Source organism: Carassius carassius, chromosome 20 (assembly GCF_963082965.1).
Source record: "Carassius carassius chromosome 20, fCarCar2.1, whole genome shotgun sequence".
Taxonomy (NCBI): Eukaryota; Metazoa; Chordata; class Actinopteri; order Cypriniformes; family Cyprinidae; genus Carassius; species Carassius carassius.
In genome coordinates, this window is record NC_081774.1 from 30,593,284 (window position 1) to 30,619,960 (window position 26,677).

General features: G+C 35.5%; 1 protein-coding gene across 1 annotated transcript; it reads right to left on the reverse strand.

The window, feature by feature from the left end:
• Positions 1–7,292: 7,292 nt before the first annotated feature.
• LOC132096858 (aquaporin-1-like) lies at positions 7,293–13,425 on the reverse strand. Its single transcript, XM_059502508.1, has 4 exons — positions 13,029–13,425; positions 11,635–11,799; positions 11,309–11,389; positions 7,293–7,795 (listed from the first exon to the last, which is right to left on the reverse strand). Exons 1-4 carry the CDS (start codon positions 13,383–13,385, stop codon positions 7,616–7,618), a joined length of 783 nt encoding a protein of 260 aa, XP_059358491.1. The 5' UTR covers positions 13,386–13,425; the 3' UTR covers positions 7,293–7,615.
• Positions 13,426–26,677: the final 13,252 nt, after the last annotated feature.

Below are 26,677 nucleotides of genomic sequence, written 5' to 3' on the forward strand. Positions count from 1 at the left end.
AGAAAAAGTCAGGAGGAAGGAGGTAGTTAATTGCTAACTGCCTAAGAGATAATATCACATAACAAGAAAAATTAAGATCCAGTAGATCCATTTTCAAATCAAGATCTTTGTCTGTTGCTTTTCTGTTAGACATATGTTCCCTGGATCCTGTGCTGCCCAATATTATGTATAAGGAGCACTGTTCAAGCTTTTCAGGTTTAAAACCTGGTCACACCAAGACAAATATTTGATGTGATGAACATTTTAATTTGCTAAAAAAGTTGCGCTTTTGGTCACATTCCCAGAGTCACTGCTGTTACGTAAAATACAGTTTGGGGCTTGATAAGCACCATAGCGAATACAAAAATCTAAATGGCGGTTTAAAAACATGTAAATACTATTTGACTTCCTTTCTTGACAAGTGGTGTCAGAAACGGAAAGTTGTGCATCAAATTTCTGAAAGTGCCACGTAATGAGAGTGAATTTGCGTTTTCATTCAGGCCATGTGCCATTTTTATGCATTAGTCAGGACAGACAAAATTGCATGCAAAAATTCAACCGATTTTGCTGAGCATTTGTGTCGGAACAGGTCTTTTTTTACTTTTTATATACTTTCATTTTGGGTAGGTGTGCAATACACGTGACATGCATTTCCTCATCAGAAGAGTGCAAACATACTGTAGATGTTATGCTCCTAAATTAAATTTGAGCAATTTAGCTCAGATCTCTAACCCAAATTAGATGCTTGGTTCATGAATCGAAAACCAATAAATCAGACTAAAATCACCTGACCCGGATCCCTAAAATGAACTTTCACCTATGCACATCAGTAGATGGTAATATCTAAGCCTTTTTTCTGCTTTTGAGAACACAAAAAATATCCATGTAAGTAGTTGCGAACCAAGTTGCCAAATGTCATCTGATTCCCTGTTCTTTGTAACTTTCACTTTGATGTGTCCAGTGTAGAAATAGTCATAGATTGCCATAGAAAACACTTACACTGCATTGAAATCCAATGTGCCCAATAAAACCCCATAAAGAAGTCTAATTTGTCTGTCTAGGTGTGTATTTGTACATGTGTGAAGGCCAAATGTACTTATGTGCTAACATAGGGAAATACCATTGCAGCCAACTTAAATTGAAATCCTAATATAAGAGACCTTTAACACTAACAGACCCCCCCCCCCCCCCCACACACACACATATTAATCGTGTGCATAAAATAACACTTAATTTCAACATTATCTCTAATTTAAAAGTCTAAAGCAAAGTACACTGGGAAAATTAAACCTGCTGTAACTCATTGTCTTAACTTGTTTCTTTTAATCGTGATAAACTTTCAGTAGTAATAAAGTAAATGAACTTTTTGCATTTAGTACATTTGAGAGTTTTACAGTGAACACTGGTTACAGAAGCTGCCTGGTCTGCATCTTCTCTCTTCCCACTGCACTCTGGCTACTTAGATGCACATGCAGCATTGCATCACATTTTCTCAGCTATATTTTCTTTAGATTTATTTACACACAATGTGCATTTAGGTTTTGTCTCAGTGTCTGATCTCACAGAATTAAACTTTTGGAAGAATGGTTACATTTTGGAGACATACGAATACACCACATCAAAGGACTAACTCTGTAGACCTAGGAGAGGGAACACACACACACACACACACACACACACACACACACACACACACACACACACACACAAATCTAGACACAAATCTAGATAAGAGACTCAGCAGCAGTAGTTGACAAAAGAAACTTGTCTTTTGTAGATTCATGCTTTCCTGGACAAACTGTTCTGATTTTCTGTCAATTATTCTCCTTTAGGACATCCAGAAAGAACTAAGACCCTATGATATCTAAGATGTTGTCAACATAAGGGGAACACAACAGAGTTAACATCTATATCCTGGGAACAAAGGCATCAAGCAAACACTATGATTGGATTAATAAGATATGAAATAAATTCAGGATAATTTGCATTGATTTATAGTGAGTCTTCATCCAGAACCACTGATGTCATAAACACTCTACACAAGTTATTTACCTCGAAGTGTCTTTGTTTTCTTTGTATGTCACATATCTCAAGCAGGCTCTTCACTGATACTGTCCTGTACTCTGTTACCTCCTCTTTAACCTTTGATCAAAATGTAGTGAGTTTATATTTAGATTTATGCATTTGACAGACACTTTTATCCAAAAAGACTTACATTGCATTACAAGATCTACATTCTATCAGTCCATCAATTCCCTGGGAACTGAACCCATGAGCTTGGCTTTGCTGGTTGAGCTACAGGAGTCCTCTGGGCATTACCACAAGATGGCACCATGACTCAACAAGAATATCTCATGTTCTGCCAATTATGGCAAAATCATAATTTAAAATAAATTTTTAAAACTGTCCCCAAATCAGTGTATTGTCATTTGTTATTTAAAACTTTTAAACTAATGCAAAATAATGGTTGTACTTTATTTTACAGTAGGCTACGTGCACTTACATTCCCTGACAATGTACTTGAAAGTACTGAGTAATACTAGGTAACTACATGGGTTAAAGTTAGGTTTAGGTGTAGGTTCAGAGTTAATATCTAGTTATTACCTTGTTATTGTAAATGCTATAATAACTACATGGTTTGCACATGTGGAAGTGGACTGTAAAATAAAATGCTACCCAAATAATGGTATGCTCTTCCAGATGTTAGAGCAAAATGTTAGATGTTAGATCTTTTGAATGAGCAAAACAAATGCATGACCTTTTTTTATATTTCTATTATTCAATTTCATGTATGATTTAAGTTTTAAATGTTTTAACTTAATTGATATATTCTCCTAACCAATCCCTAAACACTAAACAGAACTGTTGGTAAGCCTTTTGAAACATTTAAATACAGTCGTGGCCAAAAGTTTTGAGAATTGCATAAATAAAAGTTTGCTGCTAAACTGCTTTTAGATCTTTGTTTCAGTTGTTTCTATGATGTACTGAAATATAATTACAAGCACTTCATACGTTTCAAAGGCTTTTATCGACAATTACACGACATTTATGCAAAGAGTCAGTATTTGCAGTGTTGGCCCTTCTTTTTCAGGACCTCTGCAATTCGACTGGGCATGCTCTCAACCAACTTCTGGGCCAAATCCTGACTGATAGCAACCCATTCTTTCATAATCACTTCTTGGAGTTTGTCAGAATTAGTGGGTTTTTGTTTGTCCACCCGCCTCTTGAAGATTGACCACAAGTTCTCAATGGGATTAAGATCTGGGGAGTTTCCAGGCCATGGACCCCAAATTTCAACATTCTGGTCCCCGAGCCACACAGTGTTTTTTTTTTCAGTCGAGACGCTTTGGCTGATATGAAACAGAATATCCTCGGATAATCTGATTTTGCAGATTATTTATTTCTGAATATAAAAAAGCTGACAGAAAGTAAAGTACGTGCTCTGGCCCTAGTTTTAAATTATTTTATTCCATTGGTAAACTTATTGTCATCGTCTTGCTGTTGAACAACCAGGATGTGGTGATTGGTCAGTGTTGTTTTTGCCCCGCCCCTCCTCCACTGTGATTGGACGGCAGACTAAAAAGTGACAGGGATGAGCGCTATGTTTTGCTCATACATAGACTGTACAAAAACATGGATGTAGTGTCTTTGACGTCACCCATAGGTTTCCCAAGACGTTTTTGAAGCCAAAAGTGGGCGGAGGTTGGCCATTGCCATCTTGGCAGCACGTCACTCCCGGATAATAGAAAATTTGGCTCGACAGCATTGACAGCAGCGCCAATCCACCTGTCACTCTACTGGCCACACCCTTATTTAGGCAGAACTTTAAGGCTTTATATAATTTAAATGTATAAGTAATAAAAAGAAAATCACCTCCTCACAGTTGTCACGAAGGGCAAAATTAGCTATATAGACCAACATTTTTTTGAACCAGGCATTTTAACATGGTGAGTCTAGGGGAGTGACTCTCTTTTGCAGCAAGCCTCTAGCAGACAGTCAATGAATTACAGTTTAAGTCACTTCTGTATGGGCTTCACGAGAGAGAGCGCGAGGTTGCCGCTTATTGGTTTAACCCTAAGTTGAACATTCTTCAGCTCTCACCACCAAGAAAAAAAACGGAAGGAAACGGAAATAGCATCTATCAGCATCTCATGATTCTGGCATTTAAAAAAACTGTGCTCCCATTGAAAACAATTTAAAAATGGGAAAAAAATTAATTCTTTTGGTGGACAGTAGCTCTGCTATTAAATTGATTTAAATATGAGTATCCCTGTGCAGCGATCAGCTGTTATTCCACCTTTGCTGAGCTTTCAATGTTTTTACCGAAAAGATGAATCTGATTGGTCAGCTCCTGTCACATGACCTGCGGTGCACTTGCAGCTTTCTGAAAAGTTGAGATGTTTTTATCTCACTGTGGTGAAAAACGAATGCTTCGCATCATATGAACATTATGACCGTTGCTCGTCTACATTTGAAATAACCAACTTGAGCGTGTAAAAGACATGACGTGTGTGACCCATTAGAGTTCTGTTTGGGACAGGGCTGCTGTCAACATTTTTAATCTTTATTAACTGCCAAAAATGGTCAATTCAATTAAACTTTTATAAGTTGTAATGCAAAGTATGTTTTTCTAAATTCAGTACAAAATATTTTAACAAGTGGTCTCAAACTAAATTTTTATTATGCAGAAAATCTATTAATTTCATTATTATCAGGCTACTCATCCATGAGCACTGGTTTACTACACAGCCTTGGGAACAATAAGGAAAAAAGATATGCAACATTCCTTGGTGTGGAACAGGATACGGGACAGGATAAGATGCACAAAGGAGGGAGGTGGGCTTCCAGGCTTTATCCATGGGTGGCTACAATCCACTAAACATCATTATACGCCATTTCCAGAAGTGCGAGATGGCTTATTCACATTTCTTAAATATTTCCGTACACGTGTGGATTGACTTTTTTGTTTATTGACTTTGAGATTCTTCACATCATTCTCTTGTTTAAAAACAGCACTTTGCCTCCCTCTTCAGAGAAGCCGATATGAAAGAAAATGATGGTCAATCATTTCCAAACAGCCAATGAAACTAGGACATGGTCTTAAAAATCAACATCAGTTACATAAATTGTTTAAACAGTTACATCATTTGGGTAATATTGATATTCTTGTATATAAATGTTTGAAATTACGAAATACATGTCAGTGTTAGTACATGTGTAAAAATGAAGAAATTAACTTTTTTTGGTGTTTGCTGTACAAGCAGTTCTTTGATAAGTGTGTGTCACACACTGTTTCATACTTCTCTATGGCTTATGTTAAACCAAGATTGTTCTCTGATATGCTTCATAACTGCATCAAGTTCACTTACACACAAATTCAAAAATATCCAGGTCACATTTCACTCCAAAATGCTCCCAAAAATTATATTTAAATTAAGCATGTTTCTAATTTCCCTCCTTTTGAGGTTGTTGCCTCACAAATAAATGCACTAACCATTCTTTTTACAAAGGCTTGTCAATTAAGGATTCATTCTAGTAAACAATGCTATATTACCCAACTGAACTCATATAATAATTAAAGGACTTTACATACTGAGCAGAACTAATAATAATTGTGTAAATAGTAGTGAGGTGGTAGATATTTATATTTCAGTACTGTAATAAAACAGTATAAAACAGTATGCAATAACATTGTGTTTAAATTATCATATCATTAAAAATATTATTAAATGAATGCAACTTTATTGGGACAAAAACCTCCCTACACCCATACTGCTGACCATCTAATAACACTGTATTGTTATTAATGAGATGTTTTATTTCCAGTTATCAAATATTTCCTTTATTTTTATTGAAAATAAATGCCTTTCTGATCTGATATGTGGTGGGAAAAAGAGTAGCCTAGAACAAGTTTTGGTAAAGGGCGGCCTCAAACTCGGGTCAACTCATGTCAAAATCATTCATCACATGTTTTTTATCAGCTGCGCTACTGATGCTAGAGATAACTGGGCATCTTTTGCAGTGCTGTTTATAGCAACCTGCCATTGGCGGGCAGAGTTATTGTAAATAGTTTCTGCCAACAAATTATTTATATATTATAAACTGTACTCTATAATGCACTATAGAGGTGAAAATGACGCCATTCGACTTGATCGGAAACGTGCTGTAGAGATTAAAGTACAATTTATGTCCTTCTTACTATATTGTTTTTTTCTATATTGTTTATTGTAGTTTGTAGTTTACAGTAACATGTATGTATAAAAGTGTTTTATTATTACCATTCCCCGCCTCAGGTTCACTCTCGCGTTTGAAGATGAAACATTACATGGAGTGCATTGCAGTATCCCATGCAGTGTCTTCAGATGCATACATCAGATTTCAGTAAATGTATCAGATAATCCTGGCATTCCATGCATACAGAACATTCTCTTACTATTCATAGTATAAACGCAGCAATATATTAGGAGTTGTGTGGTAATATGCCATTCTGAACAAAGCTTCTGTACTGATTTCAGTGTACTTGAGTTATATTTAGTAGATTCTGGTAAATATAGTAGGTCATCTGTGTATCTGATGCATTCAGAAGATTTGCACACTTTGCACAGCATACATACAAGATACTGCAGAAATAGTAAGAGTAGTATGATAGTAGGCCTATGGCCTTTCGAACACAGCATTAGACTACAGAAAGCCATATGGCATCTTTGAAAGTAAAATATTGCTGTCAGGCTTCTGTATCTTTTGTGCTCTTGTCTTGTTATCTAGTCTTTTAGTTTGAAGTTGTACTTCCTGTTTCCCTTCTGTGATTTCCTGCTTGTTCTCATTTGTGCCCTAATTAGCCCTAGTATTTATAGCCCTCTTATTTCCCTAGTCCCTTGTCCCTTTGTTTGAGTTTAACAACTGTCAGTGAGTTTCTAAAATCATGGTTCATGTTCATATTTAAAGTTTAGTTTAGTTGTAGCTAAAGTCTTCATTTATTTCTGTTTATGCCATATGTAAAATGTTTTCATATCTGAAAATGTTCAATTTGCCACCAGTGGATTAAACGGCTGTCGTCAACATTTAAAAACAAAGCAGGCTTTTATAATATTTTATGGATATACCTTCCAAAGTAACTCCTTTATTATTGATTCAAAACATTTATTGGATTTGATATGTGATGGTTAACCCTTGTATATGAGCATCTTAAAAACATCAACTAATATTGAAACATTTTGTCTTGGAATTACATTTTTGTAATTTGAAGAAAAACACTTTAGGATTAAACATTCTGACGTTTAATAAAAAAAAAAAAAAAAAAAAAAAACAATAAAAAAAAAAAACAATATCATACTGGACACAACACAATACAAAGTGAAAAAAGTGTTTAAGGGAAAAACAGAGAAAACTGTATAACTTTCCTGAGGTAAATACTGATTCGCTAAATAAGAGTACAAACAATAATACAAAACTCTAATCAGTCAATACAAAATGCCAAATGTCCCTTTGTACAGCTACAAAGACAGTTTTACACTTGCGATTCCACACGTCATATAGTCAATTAAAATGAATGCTTTCTCTGATGGATAAACAGGTATATTTACAGATGTTTTGTGGTCTTGATGAATATCATACACTAAATACTCAGAGTATCATATCACTTTGCTGACATCTCGACAGCACGGGGAACATCAGTACCATTGAATTCGTAGTCTGTGTCCGGGCCGGACATCAGCACCCTCACGCGGTTGGGGAAGTCGTCCAGTTTAGGGAAGAGCAGGAAGTCATAGACCAGCGCAGCTGCCACACCTCCACACATAGGACCTACCCAATAGACCTGGAAACAACAGAGAAATCATTTCAAACAACAAATTCAAAAATATTTAAAAGTCTCTTTGTGTTTGTGGGATCGCTTATGTAATATCATATAAAACATTCCTGAGGGTGCTTACTTTTGCTAAAATGCAAAGCTTTTCTGACTTTTCGATAGTTCATGTGGTCAGTTGCTACTATAAAAAATGTTTTTTGAGTCTACGGTTTATTTGAGTATGTTTTACTACTTAAAATTTTTTTTTTTTACTTTTAACTTTAACTTTTTCTACTTCAAAATATTGTTTAATTCATTTAAACATGCTACTTGCCATTTCTTTGTAATTGTTTGTGAAACATACTAGCAATTTCTGAGTGAAAATTGTTTCTGCACCACATTTTGGCTCACTTTAGACATTGTTAACTTTGCAAGTGCATTTCAACTTAATCTACTAACCCTAGCCTGCCAGTCTACTAATACGCTAATGAGAGTTAGTTGACATGTATCTGTACTTGCAAAGATACTTTTAGTCAACAGTATTTCAAAAGAGGACCCTTTTTTTTAATCTTTTTTTTTCCCCAATGTAGGGTATTCTGGGTTTGCTCACTGTCCCAAATTAGGGGTCACTCCAAGTCTTCTGGTCTACAAATATGACCTCCTCCTATGTAAGTGTGCAGTGATGTTAAAAGCTCATTTCTTCTCAATAGGACAAATTTGTGGTATCATTCATGTCCATATAAAAATGCTTAAGGTAAGGGGTTCATTCACATCACTAACTTCTAACTATCTTCAAGATGTTTTTGCGTACAAATATCTCATAAATATCTTAAATACGTTTTTATTATGACTATTTAACACCCTATGGCAGGTGAGCAAACAATACATTCACAGGATGAAAAGCTGGACCTTAAAGGGATAGTTCATCCAAAAATGTAATTCCTGTCATCATTTATTCACCTTCAAGTTGTTTCAAATCTGTATGAGTTTCTTTCTTCTGTCGAAAACAAAAGGAGATATTTTAAAGAATCTAAGTAACCAAACAGTCACTGGTCCCCACTGACTTCCATAGCATTTTTCACCCCAAACTATGGAAATCAGTGGTGACCAAACTGTTTGATACTCACATTCCTAAAAATATAATCATGTTCAACAGAAGAAAGAAACCCATACAGGTTTGGAACAACGTAAAGATGAGTAAATAATGAGAAAATGTTAATTTTTGTATGAACTGTCTCTTTAAATAGAAGTCTCTGCATGTGACTGTTAGTTACTATTAGCATACAATACACAAATATGATTTAACTAAGTTAACTATTTATTATTCTTGACTAGGCAATCATCTAACACAATATATTTGTTGCTCATTAACAGTGTTGGGAAGGTTACTTTGTAAATGTAATAGGTTACAGATTACAAGTTACCCTGTTTAAAATGTAATAGTAGTGTAACTTTTTCAATTACTTTATTAAAGTAATGTAACTAATTACTTTTGAGTACTTTTTGATTACTTTTCTAAATTTGTGAAAATTAAAGAATAATAAATAAAAGCATATACATCAACTTAAATACAGTTATCTAATAAGCATGTGACGTATTCTGTGTAATAAACTCCTGAAACATTGGTGTTTTTTTGAAACTGCTGTCTCTGTATATGATGATAGTTTTCTCAAAATAAGTAAAATGCACATGAAGTGACACAGAGCAGTTCTAGAAATTATGTTTATGTGCTCGTGTACTCCTATATTGAGATGGCAGAGGTTGAAAACACTGTGAGCTTCAGTAGGCCTATGTGTAGTAAATGAAACCATGTCTTTGCCATTAATTTACACGAGGGGCGGACTGGGAAAACAATTCAGACTGGAAAATTCAAACTCTTACAAACAAATTCACGGTCAAAACTATTTTTTGTATGGACCTGACATAAAAAAGGTTTAAATCTTTAATTTGGGGACATGCTAAATAATTAAAAGTTCTCTCCTGAACTGCACCTTCACTTCCATTTTTCTCTTCAGTCTCTTTATTTTGCCCTGTTATCCATCTCTCTCATGACTTTAATACTCAAGATTGAACAAAACTATACTTTACAATACAATACTCTACAATACTACAATATCTTTATAGAAAATCCTAATACTGTACACGAGTCATGTTTTTCCCTTACAAAAATTGACCATGCTTTTTTTAGCCTATATACAATAACCTTGTTTTGTTTTGTTTTTTGCAAATGGATTTGTATTTATTTTTAAATAACTCAATTTGTAAAATCATTTTTAATTTTTGGTTACCACAGTTAAACAATAGTAACTATTTTCTCTGGATTTATAGTAATATATTAAAACGTTAATTTTCATAAGGGTTGTGTTGTTGTCTGTCGTAGCTCCCCCTAAACCTATAAAAAAATCTGAATTTTTTTCAGATAAATTCCTACTGTAACATTACAACAGATAATAATGATGTCCTTTATATAGTATTTTGAGTGATGACTGGTGAGCAACGTGCTGCTGCTTGATTAAATAAATAAAAAAACAAAGACAAAAAAGCATCTTTTCAGATGAAACTGACCTGAAACCCTGAACAGTAGTTCTGCTTCTCTGCTCCAGCCATTCACTCTATTCTCTCTCTCTCTCTCTCTCTCTGTCTCTCTCTCTCTCTCTCTCTCTCTCTCTCTCTCTCTCTCTCTCTCTCTCTCTCTCTCTCTCCCTCTCTCTCTCTCTCTCTCTCTCGCATTGAGTCTGATCCAAACCGTTTGGCGGAGGCGCGGAGAGCGCGCGAGTCATGACTAACACTTCATGATTTATTAGAGATTTAATTATCAAACGGCGGATTCGCAAATGATCGCTTTAGTACATTCGGCAGGCAATTATACTTTAATGATATTAAATAGTGGGGCAAAATCGGCTGCCAGGCCACCGGGAATTGTCCCGGTCGGTGTCCAGTCCGCGCCTGATTTCCACAGACACGCAGAACGTGCAGGCGACATATATTGCATTTTTGGGGCTTTATATTCACAGACACTAGTCGATGTCATGTTTTGATTCAAGTGTGCTGACCTACTTTTGATTTAGTCATCCAAAATGTGGCATATTCCGTCCGCGTTAGGCATTCCGTTTTTATGACTGGATTCTACGAACCAGACTGTATTTCAGCATCCCGGAAATTATTAGGGCGGTATGTCTCAGAATAGTCAGTGCAATTTGGGAAAGACATCAGTTAAATCTGTATGTGGATGTGTGTAAATATTCAAATGTAATCCCCTTTGTAATCGTTAAAAATTTCATAAGTAACTGTAATTTAATTACTCATTTTTTCTTAGTAACTGTAACTAATTACAGTTACATTAATTTTGTAATTAAATTACGTAACGCCGTTACATGTAACTAGTTACTCCCCAACACTGCTCATTAACTATAAAAGTTCAAAATGAGCTGATTCTGTCTTCTGAAAAGATCTTGAATGGTTTACATTTAATATATTCATTCTCTATTATTTTTAGATATAATATATTAACTTTCTAAGGAGAAGACAGAGATGTATCTTTACCCAGTGGTCGGTAAAATTTTGAAGAATCACTGCAGGGCCGAAGGATCGAGCCGGATTGATCCCACATCCAGTGAAACTGATCTAAACAGAGGAAAACAAAAGGAGTCATGGGTGACTGAGCAAGAGATTTTTGAATCAGTTATGCTACTTTATTATTATTTTTCTTAAAGCAGAAACTAATTTACATACTTAAACATCACTCTATTTAATGTCATGTTGCTTTATGTATTCATATGGTAACCCTGGCAGTATTTACAACAGCTACAGGAATGCTGATGCAGAAAGAGACAGCAGAAGGAGGAGAAGACTGAATGCTGATTACTCACGGCTGTCAGATGGCCCAAGCAAACGCTGAGGCCGATGGCCAGGGGGGCGGAGCCTGTCACGTCCCGCCTCCTTTTGTCTGTGGTTGCTATGACACACAGCACTAGCTGGAAGGTAGCGAAGAGTTCAATACCTACACCTTTACCGGGAGAAATTTTATCGCTAATCTGTAAATAAAGAATAGTCAGATTAGTCAGATTATTGTGTAGATTCAAACAACTAATCAGTATTTCTAATAGTTTCTTTGCATGCATCGCAAGCATCAAAATCCATTTAAAGCAGAGAAATTGCCGCCTCTGAAGACAGATACAGACAGAGTATCGTCACCCCACACAGTTTCATTAATATTTTGAATCAGTTTTTATTTTTACATTTTGTTTTAACTTTATTATATTGTTTTAAGTTTTAAATGTCCATAAAGTATTTATAACTTTTTATTTTTGTTTTAGTTATTTTAGAACATCAGGTTAAAGTAAATGAAAATAAGTAATGTTGCTGAAATCAGTTTTAAGTTTCTATCTATCTATCTATCTATCTATCTATCTATCTATCTATCTATCTATCTATCTATCTATCTATCTATCTATCTATCTATCTATCTATCTATCTATCTATCTATCTATCTATCTATCTATCTATCTATCTATCTGTCTGTCTGTCTGTCTGTCTGTCTGTCTGTCTGTCTGTCTGTCTCTCTCTCTATATATATATACATACACACATTACATTTTTTTCATACTTAATAGTTATAAAAAATGATTTAGAGTATTACATATTTTATATTAATATTTACAGATATTTTTTCTTTTTCTTTCTTTTCTAAAATTTATAATATCTAATCTAATTTACAACTACAATAAACCAGGTACTGGGTTGCTTTGTTTACCAATTGTTGTTGTTGTTTTGTATTTTTTATTTCTATTTAAGAGATAAAATACATGCAATATAAACTGTAATATAAAAAGCAGCAGTTTAGAGATGTGTGTGTGTGTGTTTGTGTGTTTTCTGAACCTTAAAATAGCCTTTCTTGCTTTAACCTAATATGGTTAGATTTGTTCAGAATATTCTTGACTTGCATAAAACCAAATTCGGATTTAATATATTTTTAACAGTGTAGAAATATTATTTCTTTGTAACTAATATACATGTAACTGTATCTGTCTTTGTAACTAATTATTTATTCATAAAATTTACCAAATCACGAATTTCCTAGACTTAAAATTTACATTTAATTACAGATTATTCCAGTTTGGAGATTCATTGGAAAGTGTACATATTATTTTAAACTAGAACGAATAACTGAATTGGAACTATATAAAGTGTTTTATGTAATCATGTAAACAGAGCAGTCAGAGACAGGTGTCTTAGCAGAGATACTGAAGATCAGCGTACTCACCGAATTTAGCCCCAGGGCTTCACTACCGGTGATGCCAACCATGATGCCGCTCGCCAGCGTTGCACCAAGCATCTGGGCGATGATGTACATGACAGCCTTCAGCAAGCTGATCTGGCAGCTGGCCAGCAAGCCCAGCGTCACAGCTGGATTTAGATGGGCTCCACTGATGTGACCCAGGCTCTGAGCAAGAGTGGCGATGGACAAGCCGAACGCGAGAGCCACCTTGACCTCCTGATCTGGATTGTTATTGTTGGGGTTTCCAACTGCAGCTGTAATGCTGAGGAAGATGAAGAGGGTCATTCCCACCAACTCAGCCAAAACGGCCCTCCAGAACGCCTTGCTCTTCAGCTCCTTCATGACTGGCAGCTCTGGGCACAGATGTGTTAATGTAGAGGTTTCTGAGGGCACTGAGTAAGTTTATCTGCCAAAAGAAAGTATTTATAGGGCAGGTCCTGCTAATGAAACAGGGGGCGGGTTTCAGCTATGGGGGCAAAAAGAGTGAGTGAGAGAGAGGAGAAGAGGCAGGCAAAGTAATGAGAAATCCTTAGTTTTTCTTCCCCCTTTTCAACTCTCATTTCATTCACACTTAAAGTCTGAAAGATAAGGTCCATAACCCACCTTATTTAACCTCTGATCTCTGTTTGATTTTAACACTGCACACAGCCAAACTTTTATTCTGTTCCAGCTTGGAGAACAAACTAGTGGACTGTTACTGTTTTTCACATTTTAGAATAATTTTATCAAAGCGCAGATCGGAGACTTTGTAATACTTAAAATGTTACACAAATCAACACTTATGTATTAGTTCATGCACTTCAAAGTTTTCACCATTTGTCGAGATTATAGTTCTGCACACTCTGAACTTTCTGGACTATGAGATACATAAATGAACTCTGTGACCAGACATTTGGCTGAACAGTCTGTAAGAGTCAAACGGAAAAATAAAAGTACTTAATTAATTTTTCAGCAAAGGAGGGTTCCCATTAAGTTCACAACATGGTAGTGAACACACACGCACGCACACACACACACGCACGCACGCACGCACACACACACACACACACACACACACACACACACACACACACACACACACACACACACACACACACACACACACGTTTGTTTTTGTGAAAAGTGTGTTCATCCCATAGGCGTAATGGTTTTTATACTGTACAAACGGTATATTCTATGGCCCTACACCAACCCTCACAGGAAACTTTGTGCATTTTTACTTTCTCAAGAAAACTCATTCTGTATGCTTTATAAGCATTTTGAAAAATGGGGACATGGGTTATGTCCTCATAAGTCACCCTCTCCTTGTAATATCTGTGTCATACCCATGTCATTATACAGAGTTGTGTCCTGATATGACACAAAAACAAGAGTACACACACACACACACACACACACACACACACACACACACAGCTCCCTCTTCACCTCAGACAATAAAGTAACAGCAACCTACAGCCCAAGAATTGATTTGTACTCTTAATTCACATTCATAATGTTGGAATGTCATTGCATTGCATAAAACCCCTCAAACCAAATGACATATGCAAAAAAAATGATTTTCTAGATATTTTCTCTGAGCTAACTTTACATGAGCTTTATTTTGTGCTTTGCTTTTCAAAGTAAACCCAGTGGGCAACTGATGTTGAAAAGACATCAAATTGGCATCAAAATTTATGTCCAAAAACATTGACGTGATGTTGATCTGATATTAATTGAACGTTAAACATATTGGCCAACATATAAATTAAACCAATTAACTTCTTATTTTCACAGAATTACAACTGGCAGAAATCGCAGTCCAAAGTGAATTTTAAAAAGACGTTACAGCATCTTTGATCAAGTCTTGACTTATATTTGACATCAAATTGACATCAAGGTGCCCGCTGGGAATGGCACCAAAATGTAAAACGTAATGCACATTCTTTCACATATTGTTTTAATGCTACCTCAACACTCAACCTGATTGAGTATCTGATTCATATAGCCAAAAATAAAGTCTTTAAAGGTCATCTGCTATCAGTGCTTTGAGGATTTATCTGACTCCTGCTGTAAATGAACTAGTGTGTGCCTTATCTCTCTAAAAGCACATGAACTTGTGTTTACATTTCTAAACATTTCATTTCTTACATGTCTAAACTGATGTTTATATTGCATTTTGAATATATATATATATATATATATATATATATATATATATATATATATATATATAGTATAAACAATGCCATATTCTGGAACTCTTTGGTTATATAACCAGGGAACATCAGGATCTGCAGAAGAGTCCTGGCTTTGTAGATATGTTTGACAGAGAACTGTTGATCTAGGGCCTGCTCCAATAACGATATGTCCCAATCATAAATCACACATTATCTGCATTCACATAATTATTTTCAAACTATTTTCATTACTGTTTGGCGTGTGTTAAAATGATCTTATTTTAGGTTTATCTGTTCTTGTGAATTTGAATAACGGATTAATTGAGGATTTAGATATGATTCTGTTCTATGCAGATTTAACTCTATATTCTATATTAACACCATGATACCCCTTGTGTTCATTTCTTATCTGAAATACAATTCTTGACCTATTTTCAGTTTTAAAATACTCTTGTCACAGATATTCTCAATTGTTTCTCTAGTTACAGTATTTACACTGAGACTGATAACTTGCATGAAGCACACAGTGTCGCCCTTTTAGATACGAGAAGCGTAAACAGGCTGACAAAAGATTAAAATAGTTTTGTAGGTTCTCGACAGAGCAAACCAGACACCTTTAAGTGAAGTAATACACGTCCGAACTACTCAAACCATGAGAAACTCATTTTTTTTTAAATTAAATTTGTTTTAATGAAGCTAATTATTATAGCTTTTAAATATAATGATATCTGAATGATATCTGAATGAATGAAATCTGTTTTTTTTTGTTTTTTTACCCTTTGCTGTTGGTTTGTACTCTCTGTTCTGCTAAAGGAGCTTGTATAAGCATTAACCAATATGCAATTATTTAGCGTTTTTCAGAATGTTAAAAATAATTATGCTGAGTAATGATGTGCACTAAGCCGAGTGTGTTTTGTTTTGTGAGAAAGGACTGATTAGCAAACATGAGTTCTGAAAACCTCAGTAAAAACTAATTTCACTCCCTCTGAGATATGTGCAGGATGAGCAATGGCTCTTTAATGGACTGTACAGGGCAGAAGTCAAAAGACTCTTCATAAATCTCATGCCAAGCAAACAGAGACACTTGAGTTTCTCGGCTGTGTTCCATTAATCACTTTGCCTCTTAGATCACTATATGTACATGCAAGTCATCTTTTTACGATGTGAAGAAAAGAAAAAAAAGTCTCAGAGCACTGCATGGTGTAATAAAAAAAAATCACATTCAGTATGCTTTGACAACTATACACTGTATGTCAACTAGCACTCATATTATATAATTGGTAGTGTGTTTTGTTAGGGTTAGCAGAAGTTGCTGACAAGTAGTTGATAAATAAATAGAGTTAAGGCCCTTTCACACTTAGTGCGGTGTGTTAAAACCGATGGATGGTATGGAAGGCCGATGAGGCCCAAATTCTTTAAACAGAACACATGAAATTTGTGTCCACACATACTGTTTGTCCGTGTTAACGTGACCATTTTGAATTCATTTATTTTATATGTGTAGACAAGTACCTTTCATTAGAATATGTAAAGAACGTTGAACGTGTCGTTTGAACTTGTATCTCAATGCAACTTAACACACTCGGGCCGTGTTCGGACATGAAATACTTTTTAAAGCAGATTAACCTCTAGATTTACCTTTATATTAATCCTTTCTTTGTCCTTTAGTTTATTGCAGCATTGCTTTAATGATATTTACTGTGCTAGAGTAAATGAATTAATTATAATGTCAGTTAAGACTTCAAAGAATGTTGAACTAAACAACTAAAAACATGACATAAGTCTGAAATCACACAGAACATAATGTACCTGCATTATCCCTCCTGAACAAATTAATCTGATGTTTGCATACATGCATGCAATTTTGCTTGACAATCCCATAAAGCTGCAATTCTCTCAATTGGTTATGCATCTTTTTCTTCCACACTTTTTCCTTCCACTCAACTTAACATGCTTGGATACAGCACTCTGTGAACAGCCAGCTTCTTTGGTAATGAATGTTTGTGTCTTACCCTCCTTGTGAAGGGTGTCAATGATTGTCTTTTGGACATCTGTCAGATCCGCAGTCTTCCCCATGATTGTGTAGCCTAGTGAACCAAACTGAGAGACCATTATGAAGGCTCAGGAAACATTTGCAGGTGTTTTGAGTTGATTAGCTGATTGGCATGTCAGCATATTCTAATTTGTTGAGATTTTTTGAGTGAATTGGTGGATTTGATTGAATTGGTGGGTTTTTGTTAAATGTTAGCTAAAATAATCACAACTAAAAGAACCAAAAACTACTTCAGTCTGTGTGCACTGAATTTATTTATTACACAAGTTTCCCAATTTGAGTTGAATTACTGAAATGAACTTTTCTACGAAATTCTTATTGATAACAATTTAATTTTGGATAGTGCACTTTTACTCCTGTATCTAAAAAAAGAGGGGGGGGGGGGTGGCAGTGAAAGGGTTAATGTCTTTTTCTGCATGACCATATTTTAGATCACTTAGTCCTACAACATACCTAACCAACTACATTTCTAACTATTAATAAGCAGCAAATTAGGAATTTATTGAGGCAAAAGCCATAGTTAATAGTAATTGGACCGTAAATAAAGTGTGACCGAAGTTTCTAGAAAAAACTTAACAATTCAAACTATTATTTGACTAAGCGTGTTGCCTCACTTGAACACAACTTAACACTTTAAAAAAAAAAAATTTAAGAGAAAGACACTCCTCCTCCAGCAAAAAACAGCTGAAAAATAGTGTGACAGAACATCTATCCAGAAACACTCATATCCTCCTTGCTAAGGACTGAGCCAGTCATGAATAATGTAAGTGCACTGTACTGAAAAATTACGGAAAAAATAAATAAAGTGAATTTCTGTAATGAAAGGTTTGTGTGTGTACTTCTGTTAAAAATTACTACTTTAATTTCTATGTAAAAAAAGTCTGGAAACAAGACAGGAACGCACCAAGTTTTGCCGCTCAGCTTATGTGATAAGGGAGATAACGTTTTACTATGATGTTTGCCATGCAAACACAGTCAGATCACACACAGTGCTTGGAATGCATAAAAGGCTGACATAAAACATACATGCACAAATCCAGGCATAGTGAGAAGATATAAGCATGTACCAGTTAGTACCATACCTATTCATACGATAAGATGGAGTGAAGTAGATGAGATAAGAGCAAAGCATGCAATAGAAATTGTTAAGATGTAATTTGTTAGTCATATTTACATTCAACAATCTGGTCAAATATTGAGAGTAAATATTAGAATGCCTTGAATAGAGTCCATAATAGATGGCATTTGCTTTGAGATCAAAGTTTTTTTTTAAGTAAAGTTTAATATCAACTATGAAGTGATGTAAACTTATCACAATAATACCTGTCGTATAGATGTAGTCAGATCAAATAGGAAGAGCTCCGAGAGCCATTCAGCCACAAAACACTGTGTGACAGAATAAAATATAAAATAAAATTCCTAAATAAAAGCTGAGATCTGTGACAGCTATTGTTTCCATGGGAAATAAAGACTATCCATTTAGAGCTTCAAAAGAGGAGGTGAGAAAAGTAATCTTGTGTATTACCAACACTATCTCACAAAAAATTTGTATGTATTTTACGAGGTGGCTAATTCGTATATATTCATACGACCTTACTTACATGATTTTTTACGAATATGTAAAATATGTACAATTTAGCACGAATCGTATGAATTTATACAAGTGAGGTCGTAGTTTCTTATAGAGAGCAACATTCAAGTTTCGGAACTGTCACTAACTACATAAATATCCTTTATGTATTAATCCCATTTATCTTCCAATGTCTTTGCTGTTGACCTTCAATGATTCAATTCAAGCATACCAATAACAAGCAAAAAATGAGTGTCCTATTCTTCATGCAATCCAAAAAGGCAGCACAGCTGAAAGGTTTGTTTGAGCTGCGCTCTGTACAGTACAGAGGTGAATTTACATTTCCTTCAGCCTGAGCCTTATTTATTTCACTTTTGGTGTGAAAGGGTTTTACATTTGCCAAAAACAGAACATTTATATATATATATAAATATTTTAAATAAGCCTAGCCCAGATAAGCAAAAGTAAAGTAACACATTACATACTAGCTTATTTATTTTTATCTTACTTTTATTGTTTCTCTAGTGCTTAAATGTTTTGTGTCATTATTGTTGGTTTCTTTTAGCTTTGTAAAGCACTTTGGTCAACACCAGTTGTTTTTAAATGTGCTATACAAATAAACTCGTATTGCATTACTTTCAATTAACAGTAATGCAGTTAGTTGCATTTTTGGGTGTAACACAATATTGTAATGCATTACTTTTAAAAGTAACTTTCCCAGACAAACCTGTTGTGAGCTCTGAGGTTGTTGCTCAGTGGTATGCTTTGTTGAAGCTATCTGTTCACATTGTTTGAAATTATTATTATTTTTAAATTTTCATGCTTAACAATGGAATTAATGGTGGAAAAGAAATTTATGTCAGTTGATATGCTTCATGGGACTGAAGTTTGTTTGTTAATTAAAGCTGTCAAGTACACAGTCTTATTTACACCTTTGTTTTTTGGCTGATTTTCAAATGCTTTTTGTCTTCAAAAAAAGTTTGTATTGTTTGATTCCCCCCTCCCATAGATGGTTGATTTGGTTCCCGCTGGGAAAAGTGAATGGACAAAATACTTCAACAACGCTGAAAAAGTGAACGTGCACTAATTGACCCAAGTCAAAAAAATATATATTTTGATCATTAGATATGCCTCAGTCAATTTAAGTCTAAGGGTTTTTTTTTGTTGTTGCCTGTTTTGAGCCGAATCATTGATTCATATGATTTAAGATATGATACATTGCACAGATGGACAGTTATGATAAAAAAATTATTACTTAGGGATTTAAACTTTTAAATTCACTTTACCTTTTGAATTAATTATTGGTAATCACTATCCACTCTACTCACAGTCATTAGGCTACAAAGAATGTGAACTGTTTATAAATAACGCCGTCCCTCATTGTTTAACGTCTGGATGATTTAGTGTTCCTGCCACAAACTGAAGCCTGTTGTTGTAACAAATGTGCTTGCTCTATAGCTCCAGGATCCTTCCTCTCAAAGGGACCCATTCAGCTCAGGATGACAGTGACATTAAACTCCAAATAGCTGTCATGAGGACCGTCTCTAAGAACATGAACTTGGCTCACCACAGGTACAAATCCTACTGCCAGAATCATTATGTAATTCATAAGAAAATCTGATACGTTCATAAAGAATAAGTGAAAAAGTGACCTAAACTGACACCACATCTACATGGTGTCGCTCCTGTTATAATGAACAGTTTACACTAAACTCCAGCCTTCTAGTATTGCCTTGTAATATCAAAAGCTCTCTGGGTGTGATGCAGAAATGGTCAGATCATCTTTGGACTGGGGTGTTGAGGCTAAGGGTCGTCCTGTACTAAAACACATCCCATTAGCTATGTTTCCATCCACCTATTTTTATGCGCATTTTGGAATATCGCATTAAAATATGGTGGATGGAAATGCTTAGATGCGCATAAATTCTAAAAATGTTCATAAAAAATGTATGTGCACAATTAAGTAGGATAAACTTTTTATCCGATAAAAAACATTTGCTTAAACTAGAATGGAAACACATTTGACAAATAAATTCCACCATGCACATCAACAAAGTCCTGTGTCTTTGCACGATGAGATGGGATAACTTAACTAACAATGGACCAATTACACAACGTGTGTAAACTACATTTTATAACTGTGTTCCCAAACAGCAGAATCCTGCTCCGTAAGCAATGACCGCAGCAGTTACTGTACACTTGTCTTACTTTGAGACGTGAGTAATTTATCAGATATGAAAATTATTATATTCAGTGGGTTCTCTTAATTTTCTTATTGATATTTAGTGCAAAATTATCAGGAATTAATTATTTTGTTCTCTTTGTTCCACTTTTGCGCACAAGTTAAATTCACATCTTTGGATGGAAACTAAGCTATTGACTAGATCAGGGGTTCTTGAAAATTTTGGGGTCAGGAACCCCCTAAAGGGGGGTCCATTAAGTTTTCTGGATTTCCCTTTTTTCCTGGACTCTGTTTTACTCTCTGAAATCTGCTTTATTTATTTCTCAAATTCAGTTTTATTGTTTTCAAAATCAGTATTTTCCATAAAATTCTTTCTCTATTACATTTTCCATTTTAAAATAATTTAAAAATTTTAATAATCTAAAAGCATGCCTAATCAATTACATTTATTAAACTTTAATATGTATAGAGAGGTTTATTGTAGAAATTACAACAAAAAAAAAAAACGTGTGGTTATTCCTTTTAAAATAAAGTTTCATTATTATCATTCATTTTAGAATATTTTTAGAAATAAGTTTAGCAATTTATTTTTGTTACAGTCTCAAATTAAAACTAAACTGAACTGTTATTTTAAAGGAGTCATGACCCACAATTTTCACTTTTCCAGGAGAATCAATGTATGTTATGATTGCCTAACGATTATACACTGGCCGGGAAGCCGATATTTAAAAGTGAAGCGTTTGTTTACCTCAGGGTTTGTAAAATAGCCCACGTGCACGCGCACTCAAATACGAGATTTTGATTTCTTCCCCGTCTTGACGTCAAGACGAGGCAGGATATACCATATATGGACACCGCAGTAGGAAGCTCGCCCTTCCCCTCTCCCCCTCATATTCAGTCGAGAAAGAGTTGCTCTGTGGTTGACTGCCAGAATCAACATGTAAATGTGTTTTCTCTACCAAGAATGGACCTAGCTATCAGAGACTAGTGGATTAAATTCATTTTTAATGACGCGGTTCCTTCAACCCTTCCACTGGTTTATCGTTACGTGTTTGTGCTAAACATTGTACGCCGAAATCCTTCACAAATTTGGGGCAATATGGGGCGAAGTTGGCATCGAAGCTCGGGAAAAGCGCCATTCCAACAAAATTGCCTGCAATTGAAACGGTAAGACTGTGTTTTTATTGCTCTACTGTGTGTAACAAACAGCATAACTGCTAATGCGGCTATTGTATGCTATTGCGTCTGTCACTAGACAAATAAACGAAAGACTGGAGGTGAAGTAATTATTTATGTTCCCTGTAAACGGACTGCAAAAACGGACTTTTGACTGCATTATAATGATTTCTTAATTCAGAATATGATCAAGATTGCGTAGGTTGATGTGTTCGGGGAATTTGCCAGTTAATAGTAACATTTAAAGCCCCTTAAATGAACGAAATGACTCGAAAAAAGATTTGTTCATTTTGATGAATGACTTTGAACAAGAGAGTGTGGCGTTGCCAGATTGGGTGTTTTTTCCGCTACATATTAAGGCCGGTTTACCGTGTGTTTTAGGTGGGTTTTCGCCTGGAAGGCTTTATAGAAATCTGGCATCCTACTGAACGAAGTTAAACTGAGAGAGCGTGGCGTTCACAGACACCAGAATGAACGACTTCACAGTAACGTTCATCGGGCAGTAATGAGGTACGTTCAGTTCAGTCCAAAACATGAACGAGTTCATGAACTATCGTTCAATGAACGCGTCCAGGCAAAACTCTGGCGGGAGTATTAGCTTCGAGGTATGGGGAATGGCTGCTAACGTACTTTGCAAAAAACAAATGACTGAGATCATCATGAATTCGGTTATTGTTTATTTATTGCCTAACGTTTACATGAGGCCCCGTCTAGTTTGTGTGTGTGTGCTGTGCTCGTCTTATATTTGTGTGTGTGTGCTGTGCTCACGTCTCATATGAGTAACTTTATGTGCGTAGATAGTTCAAATACATGTATGTGTGACTAGTACTTAGTATATATGCAAGCGTGTTTCATATGTGTGCGTGAATGAAGTTTGATTTAAGCCCTAAACGGCACTGGCCAGGAAGCCAGTCGCGTTCATTCACAACTTGCGCCATGATGTCAGTTTGTAATGATATGCTAAAGCGTTACCTGCGGGGTCAACCCCCCTCCTTCCTGCAACCAATCAACATGCCCCTCATTTGCATTATTATAATGACCGTCCACGACAGCCAAAATATCGCATCAGATCTCGCGAGACAATAATGCCTACAGAGATAAGGGTCTGAGGAGCTCTGTGTTAATTTTTTTCCAATTTTCATTTTTAGAAGGGCCTGAAAGACTATAATACAGCAGTAGGTATCCAAGGTAATACGAGGGTATGACTCCTTTAAAAGGTTTTGATTCCATTTTGATGTCTCGGACTTGGGCATTGGACTCGCCAAATGTTCTCGTTGGTCTCGACCGAGTCCAGCAAAATTTGCATGATTTCGCGACTGAAAACGTGTGGAAAACGCCAGGCATGCCACTTTCTCCTTTTTTCCAAAGCACTCTGTAGCCTGCGCTTGTGCTCCAGTGGCGTCTGCTGTTGCTAGGCAACCATGACCCACTCTCCATGAAGACGCAGAAGTTTCAGCAAAAGATAAATGGATTTCCAGCACTAAAAATTCCTTGAAGGAGCTCTGCTGATAAATTCATTTAAAAAAGTGCTATCCTTGTACTGCTATGATCAGCTGTTTCTCTATCTTGGCTATTAGCTTTCAATTTTTTTCCGGGAAAGGATGTGCATGAGCAGCGGTGCACTTGCTGAGTTCTGAAAAGTTTAGATGTTTCTAATTTAATTTTCTACCTGTTAGATTGTGATTTATTTACGTCTACACCTAGATAGCCTTAAACTTACTCTTTACAATAATGAAATACTTATTAATGTTGTACAATATAGGGGTTGCAAGACTACTGATTTCTACTAGTCGATTGTTTTATTTTAAAAAAATGCTTGAGTTACTCGACTACTCGTGTTTCATGCTATTCTATTTTTTTAATCAATAAATGCTTATTAATGTATAGCCTTATGCAACAATTATATGTGTAAATTTTAAAAACTTTATAATTATGTCATTACATATTTACATTTTCATGTAACTGCCAGTAGGCCTATTTGTATCTGTAATACCATTTTTCGGATCTGCATTCGGATATAACGTCGTACAGTTACTTGATAAGACCGTTATGACTTTATCTTTTTTTCCCATAGTTATCACTCAATAAGTATGTTGTGTTAAACTAAAATAATTATTAATTTCTAAAATAATATTTATCATGCAAGCAGAGAGATGTCATGACAAACGTTCAGGGATCATTTGAACACGACTGTGCACATCAATTCATAGTGCACATTTTCATTAGCTACATTAACTCTTTAAGCGAGTCTTAATGTTTGGTGAACTTCACTAAACAAATGTGTGTGTGCAGCACAAACCAGCAAAAGGTAAAGATGCAAACATGTAGAACAAGTAGAAAATGTATCCGTATCTAAGTTGATTATTAGCCTGCTCTCTCTCTCTCTCTCTCTCTCTCTCTCTCTCTCTCTCTCTCTCTCTCTCTCTCTCTGAGAACTGGTTTGGTTTTTGAGAGATTGAGAGGTGCAACGCGGCTGTTTGATTGGTGAGCGCGCTGTGCTAATTCCATTCATTTGTTTCATATCGTAGCTTAAAGGGATAGTTCACCCAAAAATCAAAATTATTTCATTAATGAATCATCCTCATGTTGTCCCAAACCCGTAAGACCTCCTTTTATCTTCGGAACACAGTTTAAGATATTTTAGATTTAGTCCGAGAGCTCTCAGTCCCTCCATTGAAGCTGTGTGTACGGTCTACTGTCCATGTCCAGAAAGGTAAGAAAAACATCATCAAAGTAGTCCATGTGACATCAGAGGGTCAGTTAGAATTTTTTGAAGCATCGAAAATACATTTTGGTCCAAAAATAGCAAAAACTACGACTTTATTCAGCATTGTCTTCTCCTCCGTGTCTGTTGTGAGAGAGTTCAAAACAAAGCAGTCTTGATATCCGGTTCCCGAACGAATCATTCGATGTAACCGGATCTTTTTGAACCAGTTCTTGGTCCAATCTTGCTTTTTGATCATTACAAATGTCAATGTCAATGTCAATGTCACCTTTATTTATATAGCGCTTTAAACAAAATACATTGCGTCAAAGCAACTGAAAAACATTCATTAGGAAAACAGTGTCAATAATGCAAAAATGATAGTTAAAGGCAGTTCATCAAAACAAATAATAATGTAAAATTATTTCCTTAGAATAGGAGATATGCTGTCTCTCGCATCACATACATTATCAGTAGTTAAGTATGTGGTCTTTAAGAGGATCCTTTTTTCTCTCATTTGGACTCGGTCTTGACTTGGACTCGAAACTTTTGGACTTGTACTTGACTTGGACTCGAACCTCTTTGGACTCGGTCTTGACTCGGTCTCGACTAGTCCTGGACTTGGACTTGACTTGGACTCGACAAAGCTGGACTTGACTACAGCTCTAATATATATATATATATATATATATGCATGTATACATTTTGACAATATTAACATGTATTTACATGCATATTCAGTATGTATACTCATATTAATTATATTATTTATAAATATATGTAATATATAAAAACAACATATTTTTCCTAAAAATCCCTGTAAATTTATATATACATATTACATATACACAGTACACACATATTATATAATAAAAAAACTTATTTTGAATGCATTGATTCTGATTAATAGGACAACACTGGTTATAGATCAGGTACATGTCTCAGCATTTATTTGTGGCATGCTTTGTAAGTTTGTTTGTAAAACAATATATTTGTGCATTTTTGCACGGGACTCCTGCAAAATAGAAATAGCTAAACATAAAATATCATAAATTCTATCATAAATTATATATTATTTATAATCATAAAATATAAAACAAATAGGAATAGGAAAACAAATTGTTATTCATCTATTGCACAAAAGCAACATGAACTAATATAAAATATCAATGATTAACAGGTGCAAGCATATGCAGAGTTTCCAGGCTATAACTCGTGTTTGCAGCATTGAGCAATGCTGTGCTGAAATGTGAAATTTTTTAATTTTAAGATTCCAGGGAAATTGGCCAATTCCGGAACATCGCCTTGCTCAATGTCGAAGGCAAGATTTTCTTCTCCGTTCTTGCGAGAAGAATGACATACTTCTTACTGGAGAATGGGTATGTCAAAACCAGCTGCCAGAAGGTGGGAGTCCCTGGTTTCCCAGTGTACATGGTACATTCATGGTACAATTCATTCATCAGAAAATGGTTGGGCTTGCCATGATGTCTATCTGAAACTGGTCTCTTTTGAAGAAACATGCTCTAGCTGCCCCTACAGTCAGTCACCATGAGCTACAAACAGGAGAAAGCTAGGCTTGTGATGGAGATGAAGGAGTCCACTGACCAGTCAGTGAGAGATATTAACATCAGGATGTACATTGGCCACAAATGGAAAGGCCAATGCCGAAGTTGACCAGGCAATTTTGATTAGGGCAACGTACATAACAATGCCATGTCCACTGAATCCTGAGCCTGTGGCTTGGCAAGGATGACACTGCTCTCTTTGCAACACCTCGAGTGCAAGCCTCC